The sequence below is a fragment of the Strix uralensis genome, chromosome 11 (assembly GCF_047716275.1).
Source record: "Strix uralensis isolate ZFMK-TIS-50842 chromosome 11, bStrUra1, whole genome shotgun sequence".
NCBI lineage: Eukaryota > Metazoa > Chordata > Aves > Strigiformes > Strigidae > Strix > Strix uralensis.
In genome coordinates this window covers 11,637,704-11,660,053 of record NC_133982.1, presented here as the reverse complement: position 1 = coordinate 11,660,053, position 22,350 = coordinate 11,637,704, and the positions used below count along the sequence as shown (strand labels likewise).

The window sequence follows — 22,350 nt, the reverse complement described above, 5'->3', positions numbered from 1 at the left end:
AAACCAGCAAACTCAGTATGAGAGGAAAAGAAAAAATGAGCTGAACCTCCTGTCTGCATCCATGTGACATCCAGAGACTGTCAGAATTGCTCTGGACATCCAAGTGCAGATATTTGAAATATATGCACAGAATTTGTGGATCAAATTGAAATGATTGGGGATAAAACTCTGACAGTTGTTTGGTCAGATCTGTATAGTTTGATCCAATACTCTATCGTCCCCAAACCAGTAAGATTTGTTGATGTGAAATGGTATGTTTTATGAGCATGTTTTGTGCCTAGTGATGTAAAATCAAGCTCTTAAATGCCCAGCTAATTGGATTTGACTGTAGCTGTCATGATAGTACCTGGAGTTTGGTTAACTGCAGGTGAGAGTAAAACAACTAACTGCATGTTCAGTTTTGAAAAATAATGGGTTAATCTTAAGCAAATACATTATGAGGATGCTTAGCAATGTTGCAGATGTAGCAAGTGGATATAAGTAATAGCATTTAGAAGCTCACGTAAAGAACAATCAACATCAGAGAAGCTGCTGGTGTCACAAAATGAGACTTAAGTGAGAAATGGGTTATCCCTCAACAAGCCTAGGCAGCACTGAAGATTTTGTGCAAGTGTTTTTCCTTGTGCAGATGCCGTGCTAATAATTGTAATGTCTTGATTTTCAGGTTCTCCAAACTTATCACCAAACCCTATGTCTCCAGCACACAATAATCTGGGTAAGCATGTGATCTTGAGAACTGTGTGTAATTACAGTCAAGATAGTGACATTTTAATGATGATTTCTTGAGGTTGTGCACTTCTGATGAGATTGTGAGCGGCGATGTTCCTTTCCACTAATCCTCTTTACCGTGGTAACAGTGGTTCACAGCAACTATATGAAATAAAGAGATCAGAACTTACATCAGAGAGTTAAATAAAAAACCAAGAAATGTCGGCAGACAAATACCAGAAAGAATGAGTGAAGAACTGCAGCAAAAATACACTTGCTTGATTACATGAGTATGTCTTCTGTTTTGCTGGTGGTTTTGTGTTCTTATATATTTAAAGGAGGCAGATTGAGGTTAAATTTTGTCTCCTGGAAAGTTACTTTGTAAATTTGTAGTGCTTATTGGTCTCTTTTACAACATACCAGAGTGCCTTGCAGGTTTTTTTATATTTATTAACTTGGTGTTACATTAGTTACAGGGCAAGTGCTGCTATCCACATATCGTGGACAGGGGGCTGAGGTTCAGAGCACAGATTTGCCTGCGCTGCTTTGTCAGCTCTGGCAATCATCTGCTTGTCTGAGGGGCAGCAAATGCAGTACATCCTCATGTAAACCCAGCTCAGGAGAAAACCCATGTCCCCAGCAGAGCAAGCGTGCAGTTACACAGCCCTAACAAAACTACAAGTGCTGGGCTGGTGTCAGACCACAGGGTCAGTTTACCTGAGGGGCAGCCCTAGACCGCACTGGTATAAAGCAGCCCGGAGCCCTCTTGTCCCAGTGCCCTGAACCACCAGAACAACTGATGGCCCAAGTGTGTAAGTTGTTCTAGTATGAAGCTGAGCATGGACTGAGCAGAGCAAAGTGGAGGAGGCCAGTTGGTTGGTGCTCAGATGGAACACAGTCCAGTGCTAATAGGCCACTGCTGTCACTGATTCACTCCATAACCTGTAGACAGTAAATAGGAAGAAAGCTGAAGAAGAAGGAATAGCAATTGAACAGGGCCTTTACTTTTGAGATATTATTAGAGGTTTTGTGGCTATCTCTGAAACTCTGTTGTCTTCTGAAATGGCTCTGCCCTTTATTTCCATACCTACAGACATAAAAGGTCTGATCTTCATCAGTTTGAGCTCTTACCCTATTTGAAATTGCTCTCAACAGTCTGTCATAAAAAGCACTCGTGGCTCTGGCTAGCTGCAGGATCAGTTCTCTAAATGTTCATTAAGCCAGCAGACAGAGGCCACTTGAGATTACTCTTGAATAACCATAGCCATAAAGTTTACATATGCTTTTAATCCTGGCACAGAGTACTTTGACACTGCTCCAAAATTTGTCAGTCATTGGCTGACTTGTGGATATCTTGGGGCTGTTGAAGAGGGGATTTCTTTTTCTCTTCTTTTTTTTGGCTTTTTTTTTTTTTTAAAAGCATGGGAGATATTGCCACAGTGCCACTAAATTTTTATTTGCTTTAACTGTTAAAGCCTAAGAAGAGAATACATGGCTGACTTATTTTTATTTCCTTTTTTCTTTTCTTGCTTGAATCCACTATGCTCCAGTGTCCTGCCTAGGAGTTGATGAGAATTTCTAGCAATTTTTTTCAACCTAAAAATAAAAAGTCAATTACATGTAACAAAACCAACCTGGCAAGTTGACTGTGGCATCTGCCTTACATAAGGAAAAAAGGAGTTTCTAGGAAAGAGGCCCCAACGCATATCCTTTCTAACAAGGACACTGGTTATTAACACATGCTGCTCAGCTGATGGGCCTGTCAGATGTCTAACGTGCTGTCTGGTGACAAAAGCTAAGTAGGAGCAGGTGAAGCTGGTTAACCGCAAGAAGTCCCTTTGTAGTCTAAGCAGCAGACATCAGAAGAGCATTTTAACTTACCAACGTTAAAAGAAAAATTGCAAACCACATATTTATTGCTCTTAGGCAAGAGCTTCCACAAATTAAGAACTTCTTGCCTCTTTTTAAAAATTTTATTGTAAATTTTTGCACGTAAGCTACAAAATAATAAATGAAATGGCACGTTGCTGAGCAACTCTTTAACAACTGTTAAATGACAAAATTTATCGTCTGTACCTTGTAGATGGCATATCTGAAGTAAGGGGCTGCTTATAGCAGTGTGGGTGAAAACACCAGCAGCCCAGGAGACCTTTCAGCCTCACAGTCCCTGCAGCCCAAAAGGGGTTGCAGAGGCTGTGAGAGCAGAACCTTTCCTCAGCTTTGCAGGTCCTCTCTCCAGTTAGACAGAAGTTAGTCGGTGGCTGGTGGCCTGCAGTGCTCCTGCTATTGCTGGGCTGTATAATTCTGTGGATAAGCACAACACTCCAGTGTCTAGGGCTGTACTTTGATCTGCAGAAGTTTAATCAGGCTTTATCTATGTGTTTGTTAAGAAAATTGGATAGAAATTTAAAAAACACAACAGTGTGCAATGGGGGAAATTATCAGCAAGCTCTCAGCAGCAGAGTGTGGTGGGTTTTTGCAGTTTTGCCATTAAGAAAATAATGTCACAGCATTGATGTCCGTTTATTTCACCAGAACTACCTGAATTTTTTTAAGACAGTTTGCTTTGTGTAAGCTGAACTTTGGACTTAAATCCCGTGGCCATATTCCAGAGAATTACAAAGGCAATAAACTAGCATGAGGCAAACCAACTAGGACAATAGAAGCAGGGTTTGTTTGAGGTGCAATGTATGTAGTTCAGCATAAAGCTGTAGGAATGTAGTATGGGGTTGAAGGAATTTAGGGAGTTTCATCTTTCCATTCACAGGCGCAAAAGTGTTGCAAGGTAACATATTGGGATTTTTTTTTTTTTTTCCCTCCTTTCAGCTTGTGCGTTTGATTTGCTAGCATTTGAGTTTTGGTCCAAACTTCTGGTTGTCAAATTTTCAGTTGTCAAACATAAGCTTTAAATGGAAATTATAGATGTCCAATTATCTCTTCTGTATTACTGAAATATGAACTGGAGAAAATACAGAAAACAACCAAAATGAAAGGAGAGTTGCCAGCATTATGTGGACGTTCGGAATGAAGTCAGGGAGTTTACGCTGGCTGAGGGCCAGGCCTGAGGTTGCATGTGTATTGTTATTTTGGAGTGAGGCAGTCCCTTGGTGTACAGGAAATCCATTGTCCGTGTTTGCTCCGCAAAAGACTTGACGCAAAAGCTGTAAGTAAAATAAGCACATACCCTGTGGTCAAATCCATCAGTAACATAAGCCTCTGTTACTCCCCGTGTTGAAACACTATTTCCCAAAGCAGCGAAGAGACAGCCCTTCTCAAGGTACAGAGGGGAAGGGAGTGTGCACACCTCTTTATCTTTGTTTCTGGAGAGAGTTAGAATGAATGTGGCTGTAACACAGCTGGGTAACATTTATCAGTAATTTTGATATACACTGTGTATCAAATGCATTAACTGAAACTAGGATCACAACTGCTCTTATGCTTAGAGCACACAGTGTAGGTGCAAAACAGCCAGCAGATACTTTATCCTCCACAGCTGTACAGATAGTACTTTCATCTTGTAGGGAAGATGCAGTATGGGAAGATGCAGCATCCCAGTACTCAGCAGACACTTGTGAAAGCAAAGCTGTAGTGACTCAAGGTTGAGATTGTGTAGAGATGATTCAGGCAGGATTTTCTTGGGTTTAATGCAACATGTTTTAGTTGATGTGTACCCCCTCAGGATTCTTTGGCTTTAGCAGAGTTGCATTCTCTTACTTCTCCCCAAACAGTAAATCCATAAATTAAAAATTAATATTCAGGACAGCTCTAACACAAGAGGAAACTTGCCCATCCCGTGACAGCTTAAGCTGAGCCTAAGACCAAAAATCACAGGAGAAAGCAGCATCACTAAAAGCTTGGTTGCATTTTTTAGAGACAAGTTTTTCTTCAAAATAGGATTTGTTGGTTTGTGTCTTTCCTCAAGTTTCAAATAAGCTGGAAATAAAATTTCCGTACATCCTTCAGTGAGGAATCCACAGTTCCCTTGAGTCCCAACCCAAGCGGAGGTGGTTTCTGAAGGAAAGGACCACGAAACCATAGAGAGCAACACAGGCTTTGGTGTTTTTATAACTTGAATAGTACCAGTCTGAGGACATTACTTAAGGATCAACAAAAGTTGATTTGATTTTTTTCTGGAGCTGAGCAGCCTTTCAATTAGAAAGGCACTTACTGTGGAATAAGAGCACAGTCATGTGGAACACAATCTGTTTTCTTAAGTGGGTGGACACACCTTAAGACACTGATTAGTGCTGGTATTTGCTGTACCTCTATACAAATTGCACTGGAGTCATGTGAAGCTCAGAGCCAGTTGTGATGTGTACAGACTACTGCTGCGGGCCACAACCACTAATTGGTGAAACGAGGCTGGTATTGGAGAAATATGCCTGATGTGGCAGTTTCCAGCGGGACAACCAAATGTGTCATACAAGAGAAAAAGGCAGAGACGGTAAACTTGTGTGACTCCAGAATGTGTTCAGTATCATCTGTGCATGTCAGGAGAGGGGCTTGCTTTAAGCTAAAAAATTGTTTAAAACATGAAGAAACAGCAGGTGTGCTTACCAGATCTCTTAAATTAATGTAGTGACCCCTGTTCTATTGAGCTGCCTTCTGTTAGCTTTTGCTTTGAGCACTATGTCCTTTTCCGTAAGATACGCTTTTTCTTTTGTGGGTGTAATGTGTGGAGGAGAGCAGGAACATCGAGCTTTGCTTGTGATAGATCATTTTTCTTTCAGATGATATAATTAAGGAAAGAGAGAGACTGTGAAAGAAGCTGGGAATGGGTGTAAGCTCCAAAATTCACAGACTTCGAAGATGTGATAAGGATTACAGAGTTCCCCAGATGCACTTCAATTCCTTATTTGCTGTCAGCAAAGCTTGTAGCAAAGCAGAAACCAAAGGTTTTTTCTGATTATTAGCTACTTTGGGAACTCGTGCACCACAGTAATGGAGAGGAAACCAGCACGTCTTTTAGCTGAAGCCAGGCTGCTTCAACCTGTTCCTAAAGGTCATGGAGTAACAGCAGGAACCAGATGAGAAATTACTCTCAAACCTCTGTAGACCACTCGGTGTGAGAGGAGGCTGGGATGATAAAAACCTGTCTTCGATTGTTTGGAGCTGATCTCTCTTAAGCCCCAGATTCACCTAAGCCTATGGAAAAAGCTGGAGTTTTGGTGCTTGATGTTAACTCTTTGGCCAGATGGGAAGCTGTTCTGTTCTGCTTTTAAGCACCATTTGAATGGGGATGAAGTGATAAATTGGGGGAAGGACTGGAGGGAATTCTTCTTTTGCTTTTATTTCTTGCCTTGAATGTGGGGAATAGCACACTTATCAATTAGCTTAGTCTGCTTTCCACTTCCTCCGCTCAGCGGGTTCTTGGCTTGCAGCGGGACTGGGCACCATCCAGTGCAGCATTTCCAAGAATATTTGACTTGAGTCTTCCTCTGCTGAAATCTCATTGGCTTTAGTGAGAGCAGTTAAGTCATTTGATGCCATTTGAATGTCCCACCTTTCATGCATATGAAGTATTGTCTTCCCATGACTGTCTCAGCCTCAGTCTGCTCATGAACTTTGGGCCTTTCGGTCCACAGGCTGAGTCAAACCATAACGCCAATAAAAGAGATGTGCCATCATCTATTGGGGAAATGCATTTTCTTTTGATAGTTTGAGATCAAGTGCACTGGAAGAAAGTATCTAATTTTTAAATCACTTTGATGCCAGTATTACGTACAACTTGGTGCATATTGCAGACAACTCTACTGGTTTCATCAGCACTAGAGAGATCATAACAGAGTCAGTACAAACGACAGTTGGACTTGCTGGCTGCTTGGTGTACGTGCCCAGCATTAGGGAGACCTGTGTTGTTGAAAGCAGGTTTGTGATCTGCTCTTTCTGAGGTTTTTCTGTTTCTTCCTTTTCTCCCCTTTTCTCTTTTTAGGGTCCTGGCTACCTAAAAATGATCCCACATTTCATAGTAAAGCTAAGTTTATTTTTAAAATTTTCTCCAAGTATGAAGATAGTTAAGTGACACCCCACTTGCTAAGTGACTAATATCTTTGACTATTTGTGATTGTTCCATGTGCCAAAAGCTTCAGGGGTGACGTAACTTTCTAGCTGCGGTCCATTAAAACCTGTCAAGTAATTAAAGTTTGGTGGTTAAATTGAGCCCAAGGAATGAAGCAGAACAATATTTCAAAATGGTTGCTTTTTTTCATCCCCCCTCCCCCTCCTGAGGGCCTGTGATTCATTTTGCTTTTTATTTTGTGCAGATCTGCAGCCTGTTACCTACTGCGAGCCAGCTTTCTGGTGCTCGATATCCTACTATGAACTCAACCAGCGAGTGGGAGAGACTTTCCACGCCTCTCAGCCCTCTATGACTGTGGATGGTTTCACTGACCCATCTAATTCTGAACGCTTCTGCCTTGGTTTACTGTCTAACGTGAACAGAAATGCAGCAGTGGAACTCACAAGACGACACATTGGTAATTTCTATTTCCTTGTTTTAGTCAGTGTCTTTCAAGGTGGAACGTGGAAACCTGAATGTAAAGCTTTTTCTTTAGCTAATCAGCATGCAGCTTGGTCAGTTTTAGAACATTGCTATGTTTGAATATCCATGGTGGTTTCACAGGCTAATCTTCCATAAAGGAACACGAATTGTATTTTTTCATAAAAGTATAATAAAGAAATGCACCGAGGAACACTAGAATTGCTGCATGTAATATAGAGAGAATGTAAACTTTTACATGCACTCTTCTGTATTTGGATGGATGTTAGTGATAAACTTGTGTATTTCTTTTCCCTCCTGCACTATTTTATTTTCTGACTGACTGTACTTTTATAAATGGAAACTTTGTTCTTTGATTTTCATCTCAATTTCCACCTTTCCTGCTTCTATTGCAAGGTAACATTAAATTTGGTTTTCAGTTAAACTTGTGCTAAATAGAATATCCCAGATTTATGCAATTTTAATAAAAGGCAAAATTGCTTATGCTTTGCTGTGTTTTCTGCTGACTTCTATCAAAAATGAACCTGCTTTTTGTTCTGATTTTGCTCCCCTTTATACCCTTTCCTGAGCAGTAAACTTTGTACAGGAGGCTCTTTTCTTGCTTGTTTCTGATATGATTTCTAGCACCAAGAAAGCCCCAACCCAAAAAAACCCCACTAGGATTCAGAAATCATTCTTTAATTTCAGGAGGGTCCTTGTACTCTGTGGAAGAATGAAAGCAAGATATTCAAATAGGAATGTAACACCACAGCAAATGTTTGTTTGAGCAACAAAGATGTATTCCTGAAATTTGTTTCTTTATTAACTGAGATTTTAATAATTTGTGTAAACTCTTATGTGGACTGTATGTTTGTCCTTGTAATCTCAGGCAAAAGGCAATGATTTGAAAACGTATCATTTAATTCCAAATCACTAAGTAAATAAACAAACAGTTGTATCCAGCTGCAATGACTTTCAGAAAAGGTTGAAAACCACATGTTAACTGATAGAATATTCATATGGAAAATATCAGACATGTATGTTTGTAGCAAGCAGGCTGTGAGGTGGTAAATTTATGCCATCCAGGCTGTGATTGACAGTGGTGCTGGAGAGAGCAATTCTGACTTTATAAATTGTTCCTCCCGCCTTCCTCAGCTTAACTCCCTCACAGAGCAGATTTACTGCTCCCTAATGGGAGTACCCAGTGGGCCAAAAGAGGTTTGGGTTTCATTCTCCATCTTTCATAGTTTAGCTGTTTCTTGAGAGCTGTCTCATGCAGAGGTTTTGTACGTCTCTACCAGCTCTTCTTGCAGATTTTGCAGATGATTGTTCTAAGCTAAACCAAAACTGTGCCCTGTGTTTCCTAGGAAGAGGAGTAAGACTCTACTACATTGGTGGCGAGGTGTTTGCCGAGTGCCTTAGTGACAGTGCCATTTTTGTCCAGTCTCCCAACTGCAACCAGCGCTACGGCTGGCACCCAGCAACAGTTTGCAAGATTCCACCAGGTAAGGAGGTAGGCCTTATCTGTGATCCTCCGCAGGCCAACGGAGCCTTGCTATGGAAAGCCAGCTCTTTGTCAAGGTAGGCACTTTGTCAAGGGTTTGCTGAGCTCCGTTCTTGACAATAATCAAAAACTTGAACCCTATTATATGCAACTTGACAAATCTCGCAGGGCATTTTTTATAGCACGCAGGATAAAGGTCTGATAAAGGAAGCTACTCTGTATGCTCCAACAGTTGTTTGCACTGCATTCACACAAGTAGGAAAAAACAGTACTTCAGGATCTAAGCAGAACTAAGAGCAGAATCTGCCACTTGTTCTATACAGTGTTTTATCAGTCCGTTACTGTATTGTAATTATCTATTAGTCATGTTTATAATTGTGTTTGTACCTTCAACTAAAAGAATATAGCGTAAGAAATTTTTCTTAATTTAGATTTACCCATAATAGATTGTTACTTTTTTCTGTTCTGTAGTAAAATTTCCTCCCACCCCCCCCGCCCACTTGTGAATTAGTTTTATTCTAGGGAAATCATATTTGCAGTCACCTTGTTGTTCTGGTTATAGCAAACGTATGTTTAAAGTTTGCTGAAAGATTACAAGAGAATTTATAGCATCTGTCTAGGACAAAACAAGCAAAAGAGCTAGTATGAGAGGATGCCATTCGAAAGGGAATTTAGCTATTTAGCTGGGCTTACAAAAGCGAATTTTTTTACAGTGAAAAGTATGTATATATTTAAAAAACAAACTTTTTTGTTTAGAAATAGTTGAATAAAGATAGTCTTTCTTTTGGGAAGAAATCCATACACTGCAAGCTCTGGCCCATCTTACCGGGTTTCCTTTCTCAGATGCTTAGGAAGCAGCTGCCAGTGTTGCAAACATGACTTAATTCTCCAGCCACATCACAAGAGTCCACCCCAGCTCGAGTCAACATCTGAAGACATAAACAACCCACATTTCCGCTGTAGATTCATCTCTGAGGCGCATTTTTTGGACTCCAGCTCTCCCCACTTTTGCCACAATCTTTGACTGCCTTCTCAGACTCCGCTTCAAATCTTTGCTGGGTTTGAAGCAGTTTCTTCATTCCCTGGTTGACGAGGTCAAGTCGTACCCGCTTCTCCCAGGCACAGTCGTGGAGAGACCTGTTCCCACCAGTCCTGAAGTCTGAACAGCTTGGCAGTCTGATCCTGATCGAGTTTTCTGCTTTCCTTGCCACAGCTCTTTCTCTGTGCTCAACCTGGCTCTGATGCTCTCACCCTTCTTACTTTCCTGCCTTAGACTGCAACATGCCCAACACAGCTTCCCGTCAAACTCTCTGTACATGGCTCTTGGGCTGTGCTCTTTTACGGTCACAAAAATGGGTAGTTGTTTCTGCAGCTGCTGAGCTGCTGCGTGCGGTTACACTTTGCTATATGCAGTTCGACCCAAAACAGATGACAGTATGAGTCCAGCCCAAGAGAGTAGGCTCAGAAGTGATTTTAGAAAAATACAATTCATCACAGTCCAAATGGTTGTTTTTCAGACTTGGCCCACACATAATCCCAAAGGAGCATCAGTTGCGTGCCAAGTTTCAGAGTTTAACTTGTTTCTGGTTATCTGGGAGAAAGCAAGCTTGGCAACACTTTTTTTAAAAGTTGTGTATTTATTTATTTATTTGAACTATGAAGAATGTTGTTATAGTTCACCTTTATTACCTAAAACCAGTTGACTAAGTTGTTCTCAGTCTTTTAGCTGGGACTGAACACTGGGGGGAAACTCCAGTTTTAAAGGAAAATTCTTTGGCGCATGATAGTTACATTTAAGAGACGATTATAGCAGAAGCAGCTCTACTACCAGCCTTTTTAACCCTGATAACTGGTTTCTGGCTTGCCAGAGCGGTTTCACTCCAGAGCTTCTCCATCACTTCTGCTGACGGACACCCTGTAAATCCAACACCAGTGAGTTCCTGTTTTTAGCCTGTGCGTTCCTTTCTTTCAGGCCCCATAGCGATTGCCATTGTTAAGTGTTATGGTCATAGTTAGGCTTTTAAATTACAATATGAGGGAAATGACTGTAAAGGAGATAGAAGGAAGTTCCACATGAGGATCCCAAGTCTGGTCTCGTAGATCACAATCTGCTGTGTGGGCACTAGCATTCATCGTTCTCTGTCCTGTAACATAGTTTTCTTCCTTTTCAGCATATGAGCTGTGAAAATGTGGCAACCTTGATTCCTTTTTCTGAAATGCTGTGTTTAAACAATCTGTGTATAGTATCACATGGTCTGAGGGTATGGGAAAGCAGTACTGAGTTTCTTTCCATCCTCAGAAAGAAATGGATTTCTTAATCTAGTTAAGCTAATTCCTTGTTTCTTGTCATGTTCTTTTTTCACAGGATGTAACCTGAAGATTTTTAACAACCAGGAATTCGCCGCTCTCTTGGCTCAGTCCGTAAATCAGGGCTTCGAAGCCGTGTACCAGCTGACCAGAATGTGCACAATCCGAATGAGCTTTGTCAAGGGATGGGGAGCAGAATACAGGTCAGGCCTTTTGAGTGAAACTGGGCGATATGCTTGTGCTTGCCACTGCCACTCCTGCATTTCGCAGCCTAGGATAGCGTTCTGCCGAGCTGCTTTACTCAGCTTTTAAGATGGGGGGAATTAGCGCAGTGTCTCTTCAGTAATGCTGGTGGGTTGTAGTTGTTGAGAACCTGTTGATCTCATATCTTGTTTTTCCCAACCTATTTGTGTAAAATGTACATCATGGGATACACCTGGAAGACCACAGTATTTGGTCACAGTGTTGTACGAACCAAGAGCTTTACCTGAAGCACAGCAGATAAATCCAGATGGCCTGTGTAGGAACTATGACATTTTTTTTCTTATAATTAGATGTATATTCAATAGTTTGAGTGTCTTATGAATACACTGTTACCAGGACAGTGTCAGTGTGCTTCCTAATTGATACGTCTTATGAGGAGCGGCTGAGGGAACTGGGGGGATTTAGTCTGGAGGAGGCTGAGGGGAGACCTCATCTCCCTCTACAACTCCCTGAAAGGAGGGTGCAGAGAGGGGGGATGAGTCTCTTGAGCCAAGGAACAAGCGACAGGACAAGAGGGAATGGCCTCAAGCTGCGCCAGGGCAGGGTTAGACTGGCTCTTAGGAAGTATTTCTTTGCAGAAGGGGTTGTTGGGCGTTGGAATGGGCTGCCCAGGGCAGTGGTGGAGTCCCCATCCCTGGAGGGGTTTAAGAGTCGGGTTGACCCAGCGCTGAGGGATCTGGTGGAGTTGAGAACGGTCAGTGTGAGGTTCATGGTTGGACTGGATGATCTTCAAGGGCTTTTCCAGCTGAGGTGATTCTGTGATTCTGTGGGTTGGGTTTGATGCTTCATTTATCAGGGACTAATAGGATTAAAATAAAAGCAGATTGGCTTGAAAATTTACATTTGGAAGAGCTGTTAGAGTTGCTGCAAAATTATAGTTGAATCTTCTCATCCTTTCCTTAGTGCTTGTCTCAGGGCAATTGCTTAAATGTGACCGGAGGCAGTGGGAGAAACAGGGTTACTAGTTTTCCCAGTGAATATTGAAGATAAAAAAGGAGATGCAGTAGGGTCTGATGCTTGGGATCAATGGTGTGGTTGTTCTGACAACACAGGACAGTGGAGACAGTGTGAGGGACAGAGTACTCTGTAGCTTGTGTTGCTGCCGCTCCGCTGCGTTAGCAAGCGAACGTCCTGAAGTAGCAAAGGGAGTGAAATCAGTGTTTAATAGTACAAGTAAGGGAGACGAAATTCATTGGAAAATGAATGTCGTTTTATGAGAGAGAAAGCTGGCAAGGATTTAAGCCAAATGCGATTTTGAAATACTTAACTTGACTGTGCACCCTTTAAATCCGTGGCCTCACTTGAAAATCTGGGGGCAGTCCCTGCCTCCCGGAGCAGCGAGGCTGCCGGCCGATGCTGTCCTTGCACAGCTGCCTGCAGCAGACGGGGGAGATGCCGTAGGGTCAGCTGGAGCCTGGGCCCTGCACGGTGCTCTCCCACTTTCTTCATTTCTCCAGATGTTTGGAGTCCATTTTGTTTTGAAATTGTCCTGCACCCGGGCCAGAGCATTTCAGCCCTGGCTCGCAGCCACGGCTCGTAATGAAATCCAGATGAGCATGACTTACGGAAAGTCAACTATCTCATTAGAGTATTGTAGTCAGTGAAACCCTACGCTCACGCTGACCGCGCCGAAGCTGCTCTCTTGCTCCTTCATTTCCTTGCCACAAAATACTACATCTGATTGCCTTTGTCAGAGCACGTTTATGTGAACTGATTCATATATGAAAACGTTACTGTGGGAGCTGCATCCAGAGCACTGTTCCAGTGATTTCTGGTTCGACTGCTTAGCCTTTTGAGCAGACTAATTGGTGGGATGTTTAGTGCTTTTGTGTGCCAGGGATTTGTGGAGGGAAGCGGGGGAGAAGCCAATTGCATAAGCGGCCCGTGGTACAGAGGTTCTCCTCCATCCAGTGAGAGCCCTGTGGAGCAAGCTGAAGGCCCAGAGAGCTTTCTGAAAGGCTTCAGCCAACGTGTTGGTCCAGCTGGGAAGGCAGAATGGAGTTTGCCGTGATAGATTTGCAGAGGGCAGAAGTGTGGCAGCCCCACGGGTAGCGGGTTTCCATACAGTGTTGCCGGGCCAGTTGTTGGACTGCTCAGTGTTAGGCTGGCTTCAGGCAGCAAAGGGGAATGCTCTGTGTTAAATTAAGAGAGGCTCGTTTTTCCTGGGACCTGAGGGGTTTGCACACTTCACAGAGGCTGACAGAGCGAGAGGTGTCCCACAGTCCTCCTGCCCAAACAGCTCACAGGACACCCTTTAGTGCAAAACATGCACCGTGAAGTTGCTGTTTAGGACAAGCCCTGCCCAAACGCCCACTCTTGGGGCATCGCCTGGCCTGGCAGCTCCGGGCAGCCCCGCCTGAGCTGGGAATGGGTGGGGTGCCTTCAGGGAGCTGCTGCCATTTTCAGCTCAAAGGATGAGAGATATAGATTCATCAACAGAACGGGTTACAGCCCTTGGCCAAAGCCTTGCAGAGCCGTACCCCCGAACCCTGCTCCTCTCTCCTGCCCTGAAAGGGGAGCGCAGGGCAGCCCCTTGGAGCAGGGGGTCCCCTTCTCAGCAGCAGCTTCTCCCTGGGCCACACAGACTTTGGCTTCTCCCTCCCACAAACAGATTCCAAGGACAGCTTCTGTGGGAAATGAGGGTGTAAAACAAGGCTGTTTCCAGGCTATTTCTTTCTCTTCGTAATCTTCCTCCTCCACAGCAGCTGTCCCTGCCTCTCTGCCTGGAACAGGACTTAGGCCATCCCTTGGCAGAGGAGGGAGAGCCCCTTGCCCTGTGCCTTGGCCTCCCTTCCCTTTCTTTCCTCCTCATCTCTTCCCGCTTTACCATCTGGAGACACTCCATGGGGTCTGGCCTCGGGGCGAGGCAGACAGGAGAGGGGGAAGGCGCTTTGTGGCAGGGGAAAGTCAAAGCGTGCTGTGCACTGACCCGGCAAAGCGTCCCCCTCTCCTCTGGCCACAGCCACCAAGTCTTGAGGGATTTTAAAACACATGGTTTAATACCACGTTTCTGCTTTTCTGGCAGGTTTTGCAACTCTTTACACTCTGCAGCATTTCTGCTTCTTCTGAGGCGGTGATCAAATGCAAATCTGTTGGAGTGCCCCACGCTGGGCACGTGTAGCGCAGGGTTCAAACCTCCGGCGCTTCCTCCGGAGCTGGGCAAAAAGGATGTTCAGCAGCAGCTCCAGCCACGCGAGGGAGGGGGCTCTGCAGGGCTGCAGGAGGGACTCTGAAGGGCTGAGTGCTGATCTCTTGCCATCACTTCCACATTCTGCTAAAACCTAAAGACATGGTAAAAAGAGAACGTCCTTATACACAGAGAAATTTAACGTATTGGGTAAACTGCTTACGTTGCTTTCTAATTAGGAGAGGCAAGGTCTGCAAAATAAAACTAGACTTTTGCTTAGATAAACACCTTTGTTTCCCTTCAGGGAATCAGATGCTGCCTGTTTTCAGGAATCTGAGTAGTAAATAGGTTATATAGTGAGTTGCTCCTTTGGGATCTTAAGAAACGTAAAGAGAAAAGGTAGGGTTTTTAAAAGAAGTTGGCAGCATAGGCCAAAAGCGTGTTACAGTGGAGAGAGACATTCCTTTGGCCCCACATGCAAGACTATTGTCTAAGCAGGAAAGAATGCTTCAGTAGCTGTAAAACCTTTTCACATTTGTAAAGTTTTGTAAGCCACATTTACGTTCTTTTTTTTTTTTCTTCTCTCCTCCCAACCCCTTCTTTCTTGTAGGCGGCAGACTGTGACCAGTACTCCCTGCTGGATTGAACTGCATCTTAATGGTCCTTTGCAGTGGCTAGACAAGGTCCTTACACAAATGGGCTCCCCGAGTATTCGTTGTTCCAGTGTCTCCTAAGGAAACATCTCCTGGGGGTGGGTGGGGGGAACAAAGCCTCTGGAAAATGGAATTGGCTTAACCCTTAGCAAAATGCAGAGTGCATAGTAAACAAATTCCCAGTTATTGAAGTGATGAGAAAACAAAAATCTGCAAAAAAAAAGAAAAAAAAGTGGGTTTTCTTTATTTTGTTTTAAACTAAATACCCATTTAAGCCACTTCCACTGAAACTGTTAGCACTTTGGTTACAATGCTATGGGCCATTGCGGTTAGAATTTGAAGCTGAAGTTTATCACGATAAAAAACTGGACTTTGTTTCAGCGGAGAGAAGCCAGTGCTCTGCCTCCAGCTGTGTCGTGCCTGTCTGGCCGCTCGCTCCGTGCTGTTGTGAGCACTCGGGAGCCACTGACGGCTCGGAGGAAGCTTTCCATTTGCCTCGCACAGCTCCAGGCGCGTGTCCTGCAACGTCTCTGGAAAGCCAGACACCATGGGACCTCGGGGTGACTCTTGCTCATGGATTCCTGTCACCATCTACCTGATCTACAGCTGTGCTCCCTGCGACTGCAGCAGCAGGGGACAAGGAAGCATTTAAAGCACACGCAAGAACTAATTCCCCCAGTAATGTTCCCAAAAGGAACTAATTTCCCACGCTGGACTACTAACAAGGAGGCAGAGTCTTGCTTCGTGCCTGAGGGATGCAGCTGATAACCCTGATGGTCTCAGACTGGATTGACATGAAGCAAAAGGCCAAACTTAAGGCTCCTTCTGATGTTGCTGCATTAACTTTTGACTTGAGCTGCTCACAGACAGACATTCGTCACGTGGGGAGCTGGATAAGTTAAGCCTTCGTTATTGTGCAGTCTATTTGCATTAACTACAGAAAGTTTGTATTCTATTTTCTCAGTATGTTGAACGGTATCTGCCACTTCTGAAGTCTTAGGGGCTGAGAGAATTCAGTGTCCAGGTCTGCTCTAGTGATGGAAGTGAACAGCCCCTTGCTGCCATTTTCAGAATATGCAATTTAATAGCTTATCCCATGCTGTCACATGTGACTGCACACGAACCAGGGCATCTCAGACACAAACCCCCTCTGTTTAAAACTTATTTCAGCTGATTAAAATGCTCTGAGATGTGTTTTTGCCTGGAGAAATTGGGAGAGTGTGTATTTACTTGTATTATAAAATGTTCATTTTAAACATACATGCTCCAGACTGTTTAATATTTTTTTTCCCTGCAGCAACTGTCATGGCAAACAACTTCCACAACTGGAAAAAACCCTTAGCACTTGTTTTTATGGTTCAAATTTGCCAAATAAGTCTCATAACTTTGTCAGTGCTATTCAATTATCTGTTTCTTTATATCTGCATTGAATATCACATGCATTTGTGCCAAAATATTAGAACGGGGAGGGGAGAAAGCGATAATCAGTTTCCTATGGAAATCTTTTTTTTTTTTTTTTTTTTCCCATCTATGAAAGACAGACATAGAAGCTAGATCTGGCTCTGGGAAGGACAGACTCGGATGGACTTTACAGTGGTTTGTGTTAAGGCTTTAGTCCTGCAAACTGTTGTGCTCCCAGATGCGAACGCAAGCAGCCCCGCTGCGTGCAGTGGAAGTTTTCCTGCAGCTTCAGAGTGCCCTGGGCCCATAACGGGCTACTGACTTGTAAAAGCATTTCAGACCCCATCAGGAATTTCCACGTACCTGCCTATCTGTAGAGAGAGGCTTTTCCGATGTGCTTGTTTCTTTGAGACCACTCTGTTTATCACCCCCACCACCTGGTTTGCACAAAACCCCACCACTTTTGGACCGGAGGCGTCGGCAGGACAGGGTATGAGGAGCCCCTTGGTCGGTGGACACAGGACGGACGATCCGAGAGGCTCAGTGCTGGTGTTTGTTTCACCAGGCAAATGAAGGGATGCTTTAGACCAGAAACAAGAAATGACATTTTTGTATATGAAATTTAAATTCGGAGTGGTGGGTGTGCTCCTGAATGATGCAGGTGCTTTTGAATGTCCTCCTGCAGAATTTTGACTGGAGCTTTCACTGTGCAAACACAGCTTGTATCATAGTGCTGGAGATTTTCTAGGATTTTTAATTTTTTTTTTCAGTTTTTGCAATGTGTCTGATTTTTAGTTAAATCTCTGATTGCACGGATTTGTGCAATAAGAGCATCTGTATAAAATAGTATTTTCTAGCCACTTAAAAAGTAGGTCTGTCATTGTGGATTGATTTGGCATATACTTTCAGATACAGGTTTCTAACGTAGCTGCAAACAAAAATTTATCCTGACTTTTGTGGATGTATTTGACTTACTGTTTTAGTGAGAGAGGGAAAAAAAAATCTATGTAAAATGCCCCAGGTTTCCTCCCTGAGTGTCTTTAAGTCATATTTGCTTATTTTAGTGAACAAACTGTTTTCATTGTCCGTGTAATCATGGAGGAAATTGGGCTCTGTGGTGCCTTGTGCATTAGCAACAAAAATGACATCTTAAATTCCAGTGTCAGAGAGTTCATTGTGCGTGATGGTGTGTGCAGGAACCCGGCCTGACCCAGAGGCTGCAAGCTGGAATAAACCTGAACTTTAATATGAGGTTTGCACACAGAATTGCCTCCTCAGCCAAACTAAGAATTGGACCTGGATTTCCACTAGGAACCAGATTTCTGTCTTCTGCTTGATAAAGGATAATGAGTTGCTAACTTATTAATAGATGCCTTTTGTAAAACAGAACTTAGATAACGCATAAAAATTTTGGTTGATCTCACCTCATCATCCCATAAGTAAAATGACTTCAAATGGAAAATGTAAGCTGGCCTAGCAGTACAGTTAGATAAAATTGAGAAGATTATCTCCACTAAAGTATTAATTTCCTCTCCTTCCCTTTGTTTGCCTTCTCACTAATTCATAAAAGCTTTACGGTTTCTAAAGTTACCTTATAAAGTCAAATGGAAAGTCCTGTACCATGCCACGAATGAAAAGAGAAAGGTCGGGGAAGGGGTGTGATCCAGGGGACGTTACGGCCGAGTTCCCTTTTACGCTGCGCCGTTGAAGTGGCTTGTACAGATGAAAGCAAGTTCCCCCCTCGGATCTGAAACGTGCCTACTCGTGCCGTTTGTGTGGACACTAACGAGAGGGAGGAGGTGGCGTTCGGCTGTAGAGCGTGGTAGGCAGTGCTGCCCCAGAGGTACATGTGGCTGCTTCTTGGGTTTACTTTCTTCTAAAACTTTATTAAAGTAGCTTTGATATGTAGCACAAATGTATGCAATCAGCCATGCCCTAGCTTAGATTACATACCTGTACTGGAATAGCTTCTCATGTAATGGTAGTCTTGGCTAGTTTTACCAGGATTTCATACATTTTTGTTACTAGTAGAGAGTCACTAGCAGGAACTTTGACTCTTTTTAATTGGTGTAGCCATACACAAGGGCCTGGCTGCTGGCAGATGATATTGATGGCCTTGTGGTTTTAAATGACTGTGGTGATTTTTTTTTTTTAATTATTATTAATGTATTGAACTGAATTGAAGTTTGTATTTTGTGTTAAGCTTGTCTTAGAAGTAATCCAGTGCTGTCTGTTTGATCTAATCGCCAGGATGTGTATGCACAGAGATGGAGAAATCTAATCGTAACAAATTTTCCCAGACCTCTGGCTACCCATATATGCCATGAAAAGGCTGGGGGTAACCTTTGAGAAAGAGTTAAACAAAGTAGTTTTGCTCCCCTTAAGGATCAGTGTAGTTTGAGCCACGCAGAGGGCTCCTTTGCAGGGTGAAGAACATTCAGGACTCCATCTCAAGCAGCAAGTACTGACATCCGTGCCTTGTGCTGCTCACTAGGGGGAAGAGCACAAGGAGCACGAAGAACATGGCTCAGTGAAGGACTTCAGCCATATCACAAAACATCCGTGAGCTTTCCTAGTTCTCCAAGGTACTGGATAGGTAGGAGGAATGGAATTTCACAAATAAGCTGGTAAGCTAGAATGAGAAATAATTAGTCACTATATAGTAGTTGATTGAGCGGTATGGTTAAGAAATTCAGTATATGTTTTTTATTATGTACATGCTTTTGTATTTATGTTGTCTTTCTTGAATATTCAGATGAATCAAGTATTTAATTTTTAACAGAAAGGGCAATTAAGGACTCAGAGCATCAAATCTTTCGTATGTTCCTTTCTGATGATCGCTAGAAATTACACGGTTTCTGATGTGAGAACAAGAGACTCACCTCAGAACTGAGCAACAACCCCTGGCGAGTAAAACAGAACCGGGGCTTCTCCAGCAGGAGCCTTTGCCCGAGTTGCTGGTTTATCTTTTAGCAACAAGTCAGGTTCCCAGATGGGCCCTTGAATTGTGCTCTTCAGATCTAGGAGGCTTTAAAAAGAAAAGAAAGTCTTATTCCATAAATGTTTTGGTTCATCTTACGTTCCCTCCAGTACGTGGCTACTGGAGGAGTCTGCGCCAGTCTCTGCTGCTGAAATACATCTATTCCCTCTCCCCATGGCAGCCTGCTTCCTCTCTCTCCACCGACCTGCTCCCCCTCGGATATGTACGAGCATGTTTGCATTAGTGTGTAGATCTTGCTAACCTGAGATTGTATGTTAATGACCGGTGATGTCACCCACCCGCTTTAGCTTGTTAAGCATTATTCACCTATTTTGTTACTAAAGGCCTGTACTATGTATGCCCTCTTCTTTCATACGTGAAACTGTAAGTTCTATTTTTGACATTTTAATAAACTTTGATTTGAAAACCAAGGCTCATGAGAAAAGGAGGATATTGTAAAAATATTTAAGGACACAAACTGAAAGCATTGGGAGTTCTGAAACCACAGATAATTCAGAGACGGCAGCGTCTTTAGGAATGTGTCATGAAGGTTCTTCCCAGTAATTCCCACAAGATCTCAGTTACAGGTAAGATCTTCATTCTTTTTACAGTTCGGACAGTTTTGCTCAAGAATTTAAAGCCAGATATAAAAAATAATTTTAAAATTGCAACTAGTTCTTTTAACTGACAGGATTCAAAGGTGAGTAGAAGTGGAGCGCTGTGGCTCGAAGGATTTATTGTCAAATTGCTGGAAAAGTGGGGCGTAGCTGAGCGTTCACTCTTTGCCCAGTGCACTACGTGTGGCTGTATGTTACGGCTGGGAATTGGGAAACTCCATTCTCAGGAGTGGCGGAGCTGCAGCGGGGTATTTACGGCTTTGTATTTGGGGAGGCAGACCCCAAAATACCTCCGGTGTTTTGCTATTGAGGAATCGTGTCTTATTTTAAGTCCCGTGCTGAAGTCCTGGCTTTGGCCACTTGGTTGTCGGCTTCTGCAGAGGAGAGGGAGGCAGGTGGATGGGCGGAGATGGGGCCTCCAGGCCCCCGTGCGCTGGGGATACGGGGTTGGTGCTCTTGGAACACCACGTGTTCCGGTGCCGGTTGGTAGCGTTCATCCCATCCCCACGTTACCTTAATGAAAAACAGGAGTGCTCTGGGACCTGGTTTAAAAGTGTTCCTTCAAATCGGAGAAATGGTGGTTGGAAGAGGCTGCTGGAGGTCTCTACGCCAACCTCATGCTTGATCCAAGACCGCTGCCAACACTAGGTCAGGTCAGCTGGGCTTTGGTCTAGAGAAACCTTGAAGAAAACTCTTAAAGAACAGAGATTCTACCCACCCCCTTCCCCAGATGAGCTGCTCCATGGCTGCATTACGTTCCGAGTGAAAAAGTTTTCCCGTCTGAATCTCCCAGGCTGTATTTTTGGGTGTTTCGCCCCGTGTTACAGCAGGTTTCTGGAGTCTGGGTCTCCCTCTGCAGTGCTGACCCTGCTCCTCCCTGCCGCTCCAGGCCGGCATCGTTAGCGATCACCGTTGTCAGAAATGAAGCAGCAGCCAGGCTTGGGGGGCTGGATGTGTCCCCGCTGCTGTTGTCGCTGTGCCCAGAGGTGACTCTGGGCTGTGAAATGTCCCACCAAGCAGCTGTTTCAGCAGAGGGCAGGTAGTCAGGTCAGGTGTCGTATGGGGGGAAAAAAAAAATACAAATACACTGGAGAGGGCATCCTCCAAATAGCATCGGCAAGCCAAGGCACACCGTGAGCTCAATCTGTGAACTCCTAAAGCTCCTCCTAGGGTTTCGCTGAAATTCAGATATTTTTGTTGTTGTTGTTGTTGTTTTTCCTGACAGAGGATTTACGAGAATCCTTTTTCCACTCAGTTTTCCAACAATGTGGTAATAAAAAGGTCTCGTCCAGGTTTTGTGCTGGGGTTGCCAAAACTCCCAAGTGCGATGTAGTAAATCAGCTCTTGAGCTGCGAGTTCTGTCGTCACCTGAACGCGGGCGTCAGGATCGCAGGGTCTCACCTGCGCTGGAAACGGGAAGCTGAAACAAAACATGGGTTTGATAATAAATGAAAAATCTCAAAGCCTTAGCTAAAAAAACACCAAAAAAGAGTGAATTGATGGTGCATGGAGGTTTTGGTTCCAGTGAAAGCTGGGCAACAAGCGGTTGGTCTGTGGTGGCAGGAAAGTCCTCGGGGAAGTGTCACCCTAGGCCCTCCCCAGGGCTGCAGCCTGGCTCATGCCGTCGCGCCTACAGGCCATCTTGGACCCGGGACTAGTTAGTCCCAGACTCAGGGGTTCTCTGGCTTCACACTCCAGACGGCTGGTTCTGGACTGAGGTTTCACCCCCATGTCTCTGCGCTTCCTCCTGGCGCCAGGGGGGTGTTTTCTGCTCCTGCCGTTCTGCAGGAAGCTCCCCCCTGCTGGGCGGGTGCTGGAGGCTGCAGGGGAGGGAGGGAGGTGGGAGCAGGGACAGGGAGCCCCAAGGCTGTGAGCTAAAGCCTGACACCACAGCACCCACCTCAGAAAACGTATAAACCTTTCCCCCCCGCCCCCCCCTATAATCTTCTAATTGTGGGTGTTTAGGACAGTTTCCACGAGTCCAAAACACTATCAGAGTAAACCATTTTTGTTTGAGATACACATTACTCTCACTGTAAGCGAGTAACATTTTCTCCTTTTAAAAATTAATTGAACTCAACACTTCCGTAGCCCTTAGTTAGAACTGGAAGTTCACTAGCAAACAGTGGCATACTCAGAGTTTGTCAGTTTAATTTTAGACTTAATTTATTGTATTTATAATGACCTAACAACTAGTTTAATCACAAAAGGATTGAACTGGCTACAGAGAAAGACAGGACTTGGCCTCAGAAGCTGTATGGACTGTTTCCTACAGGTAACAAAATCAACAGCAGACAGCGTAACAAAAGCG

General features: G+C 43.9%; 1 protein-coding gene across 2 annotated transcripts in view; it reads left to right on the top strand.

Annotated features, from left to right (window-relative positions):
• SMAD3 (SMAD family member 3) overlaps positions 1-19,853 on the top strand; it is a 79,819-nt gene extending 59,966 nt beyond the window's left edge. For both annotated transcript variants that reach the window (XM_074880342.1, XM_074880343.1), the window contains exons 5-9: positions 665-715; positions 6,972-7,184; positions 8,554-8,691; positions 11,056-11,200; positions 14,999-19,853. In XM_074880342.1, coding sequence (XP_074736443.1) covers positions 665-715; positions 6,972-7,184; positions 8,554-8,691; positions 11,056-11,200; positions 14,999-15,122 — 671 coding nt within the window. In that variant the 3' untranslated portion in view covers positions 15,123-19,853. The remainder of the gene's footprint in view (positions 1-664; positions 716-6,971; positions 7,185-8,553; positions 8,692-11,055; positions 11,201-14,998) is intronic.
• The last annotated feature ends 2,497 nt before the right edge of the window (positions 19,854-22,350 follow it).